This window comes from Balaenoptera borealis (assembly GCF_965194805.1).
Source record: "Balaenoptera borealis genome assembly, chromosome: 14".
NCBI classification, from domain to species: Eukaryota; Metazoa; Chordata; class Mammalia; order Artiodactyla; family Balaenopteridae; genus Balaenoptera; species Balaenoptera borealis.
Window position 1 is genome coordinate 26900712 of NC_138875.1, and position 12195 is coordinate 26912906.

A 12195-nucleotide genomic window follows, 5' to 3' on the forward strand; every position below is an offset into this window, starting at 1 on the left:
CCCCAGCTCATTTCCATCTTCTGTTCACTCTGGACATGTTCCTCTTTTGCAAGGTGCCCCCTGGTCATTCTCTAGACCCCTCAACTCCTACCATTGTTCTAGGACAGTGAACTAGTCTGCTTGGGCTGCCATAACAAAATACCACAGACTGGGGGGCTGAAACAACATAAATTTATTTTCTCACAGTTCTGGAGGCTAGAAGCCCAAGATCAAGGTGTTGGCAGGTTGGCTTTCTCCTGAGACGTCTCTCCTTGCCTTGAAAATGACCATCTTCTCGCTGTGTCCTCACATGATCTTTCCCCTGTGTGTGTGCTCATGTCTATGTCCTAATCTCTTCTTATAAGCACATCAATCATATTGGATTAGGGCCCACACATACGACCTCATTTTACTTTATTTACTTCTTTAAAGATCCTACTTCCAAATACATTCTGAGGTACTGGGGGGTTATGACTTCAACATATGGATTTGATGGGGGGGGGACACAATTCAGCCCATAACAGATAGTGTCTCTGAAAGTATGCTCAAGGTCCCATTTATATAAAAATTGCCTAGAGTGTTTGTTAAAATGAAGATCCCTGGGCCCAATCCCAGATATACTGACTAGGCTCTCTGAGGGCTATGCCTGGTAATCGGTACTTTTATCAAGCACACCAAGTAATTTTTGCGCATATCAGAACCTGAGAGCTTTTTTTCTGCTTCCATCAACGTCCATGTGGAAAACCCATTCATCCACGTGCTGGTCCTCATCCACTTTGCTCACCTCCACCTCCCTCCCATGCAACCAGCCACTCCCCAGTACCTCACTTGGGCTCATCCCACAAAGCTGCTCCTCTGAACTCTGACTCAGTCCCCACCTCTGACTCAGGCTCCTGCCCTCCCAGGCCTCTCATGACCTTGATGACACTCACACCACCCTTGAACTTGAACGCCATCCAGTTCCTTCCTCCCCACATTTCTCCTGCTCTGTCAAGGACTTGTGGGTGTGTGGAGGATGTATTTCAGGGACAAGCCGTTAAGAAATCATCCAGGGGAAAGAAAAAGTGGTCCTGAAATTGGGCAGGGTTCAGGTAGACTGCGGAGGAGGACATAAATTCAAGAAACACTCTGAAGGTGGAACTGGTAGGAGTTGAATGAATGCTGTAGACACAGGAGGGAGGTAAACTTCCTACTGAGCAAGATGGGAGAAACTTTGTTCAGGCATTTGAGCTAGGTCTTCCATGGTAGGGATTTGATAGATAAGGAGAGATCACGGTGGGAGGGGTGGGGAGGAAGAGCATTTCTATAGGTTACATACAAAAACATCCTTGAAACATTTTAAACAGTGTATAAGATATGGGGCTATCATAGCTGTCTTTTGTTTGTTTTTGCCTTCTGTGATACTATTAAAGAACAACTGCAATTTAAAAAAATTCTCTAATGACTAGTATTGGATTGAAGTGAGATAAGCTGGGATCTGGCACCATTTACTGGAGTGTTTGAACCTCTAGCAACAGAATACAAAGAAACTATAAGAGACTAAAAATAACTGCAGTTGGGGGCAATTATAAGATACAAAAAGACCACAAACCAACTGCCATTCCTGAGGTACCGGGAGCGAAAGCATAATCCCTGCACACAGCACCACCAAGGGTGTGGACAGACACCTAAGCCGCCCCTCCAGCCTGACCCACCGATCCGCCCCCACCCTCACCCCATTTAAGGGACCAGCTCGCCCTCCTCAGAGAGCAAGCAAGGGCACCTCTTACTTGTTTTCACTCCCTCGTGCTGTGGCACGAGTCCCAGTAAAGCTTTGCCTGAATTTCTCTTCTGGCCTCTTGTCAATTTCTATTGATTAACGAGTTCAAGGACCCATGTCAGTGACAGAAGGGCTGTCTGTCCTGGCTATAAGGGCAGTTTAATGCCTTCTGGGGGTCCTTGGCAGTACTTTGGAGCCCATATCAACTCTAATTTCTTTCCCCCAACTGTTCTTTCTGGCCCACATAAATTCCTCTTGTTCTTGGAACACTCCCATGTCCTCACTCACCTCTACAGGAACTCAAATCTCCTTTTCTGGTCTGGATGCTTCTTTGTAACAGTAAATAGAGCTGGTGGCAACATCTCACTTCCCCAGTTGGTACCAAGGTATACCAAGGTATACCAAGGTATGATGTGCAGGGCTTCCTGAAAATCCCTTCAGTGGAGAGTCTTGGACTCATGTAAAATGAGTAAATACCAATTTAAAACCAATTCTCTAAGTTTGAAATTGTGTACTCCTAGTTTACTTAAAAAATAAGGGCCAGTCAAACAAGCGATTAACACCACATCTGAGAGCCAAGATGCCTTCGGGGGTGATTGCACTGATTAACACAGACCAGGAGACACAGACAAAACACTCAACAGCCCACAACTTATCTCCACCTTGCCTTTCCCTCAGGAGCTATGTGAGGTAGTAAAACCAGTGAGATCCGCATTCTCCACTGCATGTCCAGCAGAAGGGATTACAAACCACTGATGAGCGGCAAGAGACCACTGGACTCAAGTGCTGAAAACCGTAACCTCTTGCTAATCAGGCGGACCTGTAATTTTAAAATTAAAGTACAAGAGGCTCTAGTACTTACCCATCGGTTTAAAGTCTTTCACTGCCAATGGCTAATATAATTATTTTTAATTGTCCACAGACTTCTTGCCAGGAAGGTGCTTAGAACGTCAGTGGCAGGTGGGCTGGGAGTGGCCCCTAGAGAGAATTGGGACCCCTGACAATGTCCAGCCAATAGGACCTTCGAGCTCCTGAGCAAAGGGGACTGGAATTCCCAGGCATAGAGATTTCTAAATTCCCTCATCAGCTTGCCTCTGGGAACGGCCTAATAGATACAGCCCAGAAAGGCAAAACCGAACTTCATCAGAAGTCAGAATGAAGTGAGACTGGTGCCCTCCCTTCCCTTTTGTGCTTCCACGTTTCAGTACTCACTCCAGTTTACGCTCTTTGTTCCTCTTACTGTTAACACAGCCTATCGTTGGGAGCTTAACACAAAAGCATCAGCTTCATTTATGCGAAGGCTAAAAGTTTAAAATATTTATCTTCTGAATTTTAACAGAGTTGATTGGAGAGGCAGCAGTGGTTGAATTTCAGGTGCTGTCCCTCTGAAGAGGCAGTGTTGGGGGCAGGAGACTCTTTACCAGCCCCATTCAGGCAGGTCTGTGGATAAGCAGTTATCCTTGACCTTTTCTTCTAACAAATGCTTTTGTTATAGACACTATATATTCAGACCCACATATTTAAAGGTCAAATTTAATTTTCAGATGTCTTCATATCTCCAAATAAAAATGGGTATATAACTGAAAAATTAAATTAAACTTACTGGTGATTTGTCTCATTCCTCATGTACTTTATATTCATTTTAGATGGACCACCAATGAGTAGTGTCCATTTTTTAAAACAGCTTTATTGAGGTATTCATTTTCCATACAATTCATTTATTTAAAGTATTCAGTGGCTTTTAGTATATTGATAGAGTCATGTATCCATGACCACTATCAAATTCCAGACCATTTTCATTGCATAGCCATACCCATTAGCACTCACACCCATTCCCCCACCTCACTCCTTATCTCTGTACTTACCCATCTGTTTAAACCAATAATCTATTTTTTGTCTCTATAGATTTGCTTGTTCTTGACATTTCATATAAATGGAATCATTTAATATATGACTCTTTGTATCTGTTTCTTTCACTTAGCATAATGTTTTTAATGTCCATTCACCTTGTAGCATGCATCTGTATTTCATTTCTTTTAAATGCTGAATAATATTTCACTGTATGGATATACCACATTCAACTGTTAATGGACATTTGGGTTGTTTCTACTTTTTGGCTATTATGAATAATGCGGTTATGAATATTCATGTAAAGTTTTTGTGTGGACATATGTTTTCAGTTCTCTTGGATATATACCTATGAGCTGAATTGCTGGCTGTATGGTAATGCTGTTTTGAGTTTTGAGAAACTATCATACTATTTTTCAAACAGCTGCACCATTTTGCATTTCCATCAGCAATGTATGAGAGTTCCAATTTCTCTACATCATTGCCAACACTTGTTATTCTTCTTTATTATTCTTTTTTGCTATTGTTTTGGCTATTCTGGGTTCCTTGAAATTCCATATGTATTTTAGAGATGGCTTGTCAATTTCTACAAGGAAATCATTTAAGATTGTGATGGAGATTGCATTTTATCTGTAGATCAGTTTGGGAAGTATTGCCATCTTAACAATATTGTCTTCCAATCTGTGAACATCTTTAATTTCTTTCAACAGTTTTTTAGTTTTCAGAGCTTAAGTTTTTCACTTTTTTTTTTACTGAGGTATAATTGACTTACAATGTTATATTTAGTTTCAGGTGTACAACATAAAGATTCAATATTTGTATATATTGCAAAGTGATCACCACAGTAAGTCTAGTTAAAATCCATCACAACACGTTGTTACATAATTTTTTTCTTGTGATGAGAACTTTTAAGATCTACTGTATTAGCATTTTCAACTATGCAATATAGTATTATTAACCATATTTGCCATGCTGTACATTACATCTCCATGACTTATTAATTGGTTTTCACTTGTTTTTTTAAAATTTATTCATAACTATTTTATTCTTTTTGATACTATTTTGAATGGAAATGTTTTCTTAATTTTATTTTCAGATTGTTCATTGAAAGGTAATAGAAATACAGTTGATTTTGTTATATTGATCTTGTACTCCACAACTTTGCTGAACTGTTATTAGTTCTAATAGTTTTTAGTGAATTCCTTATGATTTTCAATATACAAGATCATGTCATCCATGAAGAGAGATAGTTTTACTTCTTTCCAATCTGGATACCTAATTGCCTTGGCTAAAACCTCCAATACCATGTTGAATAGAAGTGGTGGGAGCAGAGATCCTTGTCTTGTTCCTGATCTTAGGGGGAAAGCATCCACTCTTTCACCATTAAATATGATGTCAGCTGTGGGTATTTCATAGATGACTTTTATGGGTTGATGAAGTTCCCTTTTATTCTTAGTTTGCTGATTTTTCATCAAGAAAGAGTGTTGAATTTTGTCAAATGCTTTTTCTGAGCCTATTGAGATGATCATGTGATTTTTGTTTTTTTATTCTATTGATATGATATATTACATTACTTGATTTTCAGAAATTTAACTTGTATCCCTGGGATAGATCCTACCTTGCCATGGTGTATAGTTCTTTTTTATGGGGCTGGATTTGTTTTGCTAATATTTTTTGGAGAATTTTTGCATCTGTATTCATAACATTGGTCTGTAGTTTTCTTTTCTTGTGGTATCTTTGTCTGGTTTTGGAGCAGGGATATGCTAGCCTCACAAAATGAGTGCGGAAGTATTTCCTTCTACTTTATTTGAGAAGAATTGGTATTAATTCTTCTTTACATGTTTGGTAAAATTCAGTAGTGAAGACATCTAGGCCTGGGTTTTTCTTCATGTGTAGTTTTCTGAATTCTGATTCAATCTTTTACTTGTTATAAATTTATTCCTATTGTCTATTTCTTCTTGAGCCATCCTTTTACTCTCAACCTATTTGTGTCTGAATGTAAAGTGTGTCTCTTCCACATATCAGATAGTTAGATGCATTATTTATTCTGCCAATCTCTGTGTAATAAGGAATATGACTTCTTTTTCATATTTGACTGCTGACAGCTTTCCAGTTACACCAGTAGCTTTCTGCCTCATGTCTGGGCAATTTGGTAAGAAAGCCTGGATGCTCCCTTCCTTCACACTTGTGGAAAGTTCAAGCCATACAAGGACCCATGTGAAGAAACTCTCACCCCTTAACCACCATAAAATGTCAAACCAGTCATCCCTCTCTGCTGTCTCCAGCCATTTTTGGACCTGCTTGAGGGCCTATCATGCTCTCCCCAGAACTCCTCATTATGTGAATAATCATTTTATATTCACTCTTGGTACATGCGTGGTATCATCAGCCTTGATAGCTGAGCAAATTTGGAGTAGGGAGACCCATCCTGTCTCTGCAGGATTACCACATTTTGCCTTTTGATTGAAATATTTAGTCCATTTACATTTAATGTAACTACTAATAAGACAAGATTTATGTCTGCCATTTTGCTATTTGCTTTCCATATATCTTGTCTTTTTTTGTTGTTTCTTTATTCTTCTTTCTTTTGTGGTAAATAGATATTTTCTAGAATACCATTTTAGTTCCCTTGTTTCTTTTAATATATATATATATATATATATATATATATATATATATGTATATATAGAGAGAGTTATTTTCTTAGTAGGAAGAATTACACTTAGGGAATTATACCAGGGAATTACAATTCACATCTTAACTTATAACATTCTAGTTCAGATAAATACCAACTTAATTTCAGTAATATACAAAAACTCTGCTCCAGTGTAGGTTTGTTTCTTTTCACTTCCTTTGTGCTATATTGCCATACAGATTATATCTTTGTACATTATAAACCCACCAATGCAGTTTTATATTTATTGCTTTATGCAGTTGTCTTTTATATAAGATTTGAGAGGAAAAGAGTTACAAACAAAAATTAAAGTATACTGTCTATATATTTACCTAAGTCATTGCTTTTCCTGGTTCTCTTTATGTCTTTGGGTGTGTTCAAGTTACTGTCTAATGTCCAATGTGAAGGACTCCCTTTAGTATTTCTTGTAGAGCAGGTCTGATGGTGATGAATTCTTTTATTTTTGTTTATCTGGGAATGCCTTAATATTCCCTTCATTTAAAAAAATAGACTTTTTAGAGCAGTTTTAGGTTCAGAGCAAAATCCCTCTGCTTCACTGACTGCTGCTTCTCATCTGAGTTGCTGGCTTCTCCTGGGCTTGACCTCTAATGTTGGTATCCCTCTATAGTCCTTGTCTGCATCCTCTCCATAGGGGATCTCATCTGGTCCTGTGACTTTCAGTGGAATCTATATGCCTATGATAAACAAAGTCAGGTCAACACTCCTGACCCTCCACACACATATTCAACTGCCATCTTGACCTCTTTTTATGATCATCTAATAAACATCTCAAATTTATAATGAACAAACAACCATTGATTTTTATCTCCAAACCCATCATTCTCCCCAAGTGTCCCTACGTCTTGTTGCCAACACTATTCACCTAGTTGCCCATGCCAGAAACCCAGGAATCATCCCTGGTTCCTCTCTTTCCCTCAATTACCTATCCAGTCCATCACCAAGTACTGTTGTTTGTACCTCAAAAATATATCTCTAATCTACCGACTTCTCTCCATCTCCACTGCACCCCCAGTCCTAGGCATCCTCCTCTCTTTTCTAGACTACTGTAATTATTCCACTAACTGGCCTCTCTGATTCACTCTTTCTTCCCCTACCATCAGTTCTCCACATGGCAGCCAAATGCTCTTTAAAACATAGATCAGACTAAGTTACTTCCTTGCTTAAAGTCCTTTAAAGGCTTCCTGTTGTATTAAAAGCAAAAACACAAAGGAAGCCACATGTCTCACCTTGACCTATCACACATCACCGGTCTTAACCCTGTCCACCTCTGGGCCTCATCTCATCCCCTCCTTCTCCCTCCACTCCAGCCATATTGGCCTTCTCTCTGCTCCTGAAACATAGCTGCTCATCTCCACATTGGGGCTTCACACTTACCAGCACCCTCTTCTCTCACTGCGCCTGTGGCTGGCTCCTATCACCAACATTTTAGTCCAAGCCTTGCCTCCTTGCAGCAGGCTTTTCTGCATCTCTAAATCATCTTCACCCCCTTACTGCACACCTCCCTACTTCCATTACACCCTATGGCATCACTCCATTATACTATCTTTGTTACAGATACAACTCAGAAATTTTCCTGTTCATGATTTATGATCTTACTGTCCATCTCTCCTCTCCACTCTTCCATTCTCAACTTTAATATAGGTGCCATTGAACAGGAGTCTGTTTGTCTTGCTCATTGCTGAATCCCTGCACCTATAATAATGCCTGCCACTTACTAGGCTTCAGTAAACAGATATTGGGCAAAGGAATGAATGAATGAATGAATGAATTTCACTTTTAGCTTAGGAAGTAAGGCCTTATGTGCCAGATGCAGGTTTGCCTGCTCCACTGTACATTTTCAACATGGGAAGAAGATGCTGCCCTTCCCACAGCAGCTGCACTTTGTGCCTTTCTGTCTGCTTCTCTTCCTGGCATGTCCATAGCACTGGGGAGTTCTGAAGAGAAGGGAAGGCTTAGTTCTGGTTCAAAAGAAAAGTTATCTTACTTTTCTTAAGAAGACAGGACTCATGAATTGGAGGACAACCTAAGGCAAAAAGTCTACTGGGTTGGATGGAATCAAGTGCCAAAATGTTTGAATTAGACCCGTGGTCCCCAAACACTGCCAACTCCACCAGAATCCCCTGTGGGAGCTTGTAAATAATGCAGTTTTAGTGGTCCCGCTCTGGAAACTAAGATTTGGGAAGTCTGAGGTGCTGCTCAGGAATCTGAATTCTTATAAAAGTTTCCCATGGGATTCTGACAATTAGCCAGGATTGGGAACCTCTGGTCTGTCTGGGACAAGGGATTTGCAGATGAGCTGGCCCTTGACTGGTGTGAGGCAGCTGGCGGAATGAGCAAGGTCAGCCCAGATGAGAGCCAGGTGGAGAGGGGGAGGCAGTGCTCAGAGGTGGGGAGCAGCAGGGCCAGTGCTGGGAGCAGGGGGCTGCCAGCCAGTTGTGTCCCTCTCTCTGCCTGCCAGTGGCCCGGTACCGTGTGACAGTGTGCACTGGGGAACTTGAAGGTGCGGGAACGGATGCCAACGTCTACCTCTGCCTTTTTGGTGACGTGGGGGACACGGGGGAGCGGCTGCTCTACAACTGCAGGAATAACACCGACCTCTTTGAGAAGGGCAACGTAAGTTGCAGCAGTGCACCTCCCTCAGCCCCGCCCCACCCCTTCCCACTCCCTTGTCTTCCCTGTTCTAAGTAAAGCTGATCACTGGTACTGGTGCCTCGGCCAACAGAGAAGCTGTCTCTGGGTGCGGGAACAGGGAACTACATGCATGACAGCCACCAGGCTCCTAAGACTGGGAGTTGGAGAGCCACCTTAGAGAGGTCACAGTCCCCTTCCCACACCTTAGCTTTGAGAAGAGGGCAGAGCAGGAAGACACCTGGGGTGGGCAGGGAAGGAAGCTGGGCACCTTATGTGTGGACTGAAGGTCCCAGGCATGCAGAAAGCTGGGACACCTGAAGGAACATTGCTTCTCCACTAGGCATGACCACTGGAGGCAACTTGTTCGTTTCCTTTTTGAAAGAGAAATCTGGAAAGACGCTAAACATGGAAGTGGGAGAACTGGGTTCTATTCCTAGCCTCATTACAAACGTGCTAAATGTTCCCTTTGGTTTCCCCAACCATCACCTGGATTTACTGGGTAGGCTGTGTGAAACAATGGGGAAAGAGTCAGGAGGATCGGGGCCAGGCCCTCCATTCTCTGAGCCTCAGTTTCCTTGCGTCTGAAATGGGGGAAAGGATGCCTACCTGTGGCTGGCTGTTGTGAGAATTAGAGATGACAGATATACTGCCTGCTAGCAGACCTGACCCTCAGCACACAATAGGTGCTCAGTTAAGGGTCATAGTTCAATAATGTGAGACCCAAGTTTGCTCATCAGGTGAAGAGATTTGGTAAGCTTTGGTCCTCTCCTTCCTCTGCCACCTCTTCCTTAGCAAGGGAAGGGCAAGCCCTGGAATTCAAGTGGAGGTCTTTCTCCACCATTTCCTACTCTTTTCTTTCTACATCTTCTGATTCCTTTCTTCATGAATTCCACCCTCGAGTTCCTGTTCCCAGAGGGCCCCAGGTACACTTGTGTAGACTTGGCAACTCTGCAGCCCCTGCTGCATTCCTGCTGCTTCACTGGCAGGCAAAACTGTGAAATTAATAAGACTACTGGTCCCCCTAATCATTCCCTTTCTCAAAAGGGAGCCAGTGTCCTTCTGCAGCAAGGAGCCAGAGGAGATTAACCAAGGAATTAATTCATGATAAATGGTTAGTGGCTGATAACAGCTTAATATATTAATCCTCCTAAGGGATTTGCCTTTTAAAAGGACATCACAGGGAATGGCCATCGTTTATCCAAAAATACAGACCTCAGTTGTTGAGAACTTGACATCAAACATAGTCCAGTGGGAGAAATTGAGGGAGAGGTGCAATCTGTTCCTTATGGGTAGCCCCTGGCCCACCTGTGAAAGACCAATAGCCCAACCCATTGGCTATGGCTTTTAGGATTTCTGGGCCTGTGTCTTCCCTTGGTGTTTGGGTCCCAGGGGAGCCACCATCTAACTGGCCTTGCTGTCTTCCCCACAAAGGCCGATGAGTTCACCATTGAGTCCGTCACCATGCGGAAGGTAAGGCGGGTGAGGATCAGACACGACGGCAAAGGCAGCGGCAGTGGCTGGTTCCTGGAGCGGGTGCTGGTGAGAGAGGAGGGGCAGCCCGAGAGCGACAACGTGGAGTTCCCTTGTCTCAGGTACATGAGTCCTGTCTGTTTTGATTTTCTCCAGCTTAGGTTATGGGCCTTAGTTTTGGGAAGACTCAGCCTATTCCAGGTGCAGGGAACAAAATAGTAGCTTAAGATATAGCCAGTGCAAAAAAAGAGGTGGCCCTGCTGGTGGCACTTAGACCTGGGCCTCATATCCCCGTTGCCCCCAACACACACAGGTGATGGAACAGCAGCATTGGGTGTCCCAGTGTGGTGCTACTAAGTCTATTAATTACCAAAATGTTGGCATTTTTCAATGATAAAATATGACAACTTCAGACTTTAACTGAGAGTTACCTCAGAGGCTTTGTTACATGCTGAACTAAACTTTTGAATTAAAGGTGGTTTTTTTCCCCATTTGGATGGCCTTCTACCACAGATTTTCCCTTTTAATATCTTGTCAAGATATTTTACTTTGTTTTCATTTCCTTACCCCAGCTTACTAGTGAGGTAAAGTTTCTTTTCTCTTTTGCCTTAAGCATTTGGATTTCTTTCACAGCCAGTTTGGGCTCTATCAGACGTTCCTGATAGAGACATTTCTATAATAAGGAGCAATACCAGCGTTTTTTGTGCTGTCTGGTTGGCCATTCCCATTCGCCCGTAGCAATGTCTGGGAGATGCATGCTTAACTGGAGCTTTGGATCAACTAGGCTCTGCAAATCCCAGGCCCAAGCTGAGTCTTGCACCTATGGACGAGGTGCTGCATGTCCAAGGTCACTTCCTTAGGGCTGGCCCAGCCTTCTTGCTTAAGGACAGCCCTCCTTGGAGTGGGTGGGGGCAGGTTGCCTAACAGCCCGGCAGCGAATGCATTGCTCTTTCTCTACCAGGCACACAGGCGCATTCGTGCACATATGTGCATGCAGACACATTTACTACAGTTGATTTGCTTACCACCACACCAGCCCAGGAAGAGCAGTTTCCCAGCTATGGAGGGCCACTGGGGCAATCCCAGGGCACAATGATTGTGAAATGTTTTGTCCATGACAAAGGCATCTACAGTCTTCAAAGTATGGCCACTGTTAGTATTAAGAGGATTACATTGGAAAAATAGGTAATGATGCAGGCAGTTCCAAGTCAGTGGCACTAATAGACAGAAAGAGGCTCCAAGTAAGGGTTGGGGAGCCAGGGAAGGCTTCCCAAGAGAGGCAGAACAGGACCTGGGCCTGGAAGGAAGATCGGAGAGTGAATGGATGGTGAAGAGAAGGGAGGGTGGCTCATCCAGGCTGGAGAAGTGGTGAGAGGCAGGGGACTGAGGAGGTGGTTCGCAGAGGTTGGTGAGGGCTGCCTGGCACATGGGGAGGGAGCACGAAGAAGGAGGGGGTGGGAGAGTTCTGGTCGCTCTTCAACACTGACCCGTTTGCTCCCTGCTGGACCCAGAGGCTGCCTGGCTGGGATGCTGGATGGAGCAGACTTCCTTGTTTTATTCCCATCCACTCAAAAGATATTTATGAAGCATTTATATACGCTTGCTCCCTGTCCTCATGAAGTTTGTTGTCTGGAGGGGAACTAAACAATAAGCAAACGAATACACTAAGAAAGCCACAATTGCTAACTTTGAGGAGTGGGCTGGAGGAAACGCACAGTGGTGGCAGCAGCTGCTGGAGAGGCCACACTGAGATGGAGAGGGTGGGTCAGAGATGGAGAAGGTGGGTGGGTCTGTCTTCATGGGGACACTTAAG

At 43.1% G+C, this 12195-nt stretch overlaps 1 protein-coding gene across 1 annotated transcript in view; it reads left to right on the forward strand.

Moving 5' to 3' along the window:
- Positions 1–12195, forward strand: part of LOXHD1 (lipoxygenase homology PLAT domains 1) — a 218633-nt gene that overhangs the window by 84525 nt on the left and 121913 nt on the right. Inside the window, exons 13-14 of the mRNA XM_082353369.1 lie at positions 8740–8894; positions 10344–10504. Of these exons, the coding sequence (XP_082209495.1) occupies positions 8740–8894; positions 10344–10504 (316 nt within the window). The remainder of the gene's footprint in view (positions 1–8739; positions 8895–10343; positions 10505–12195) is intronic.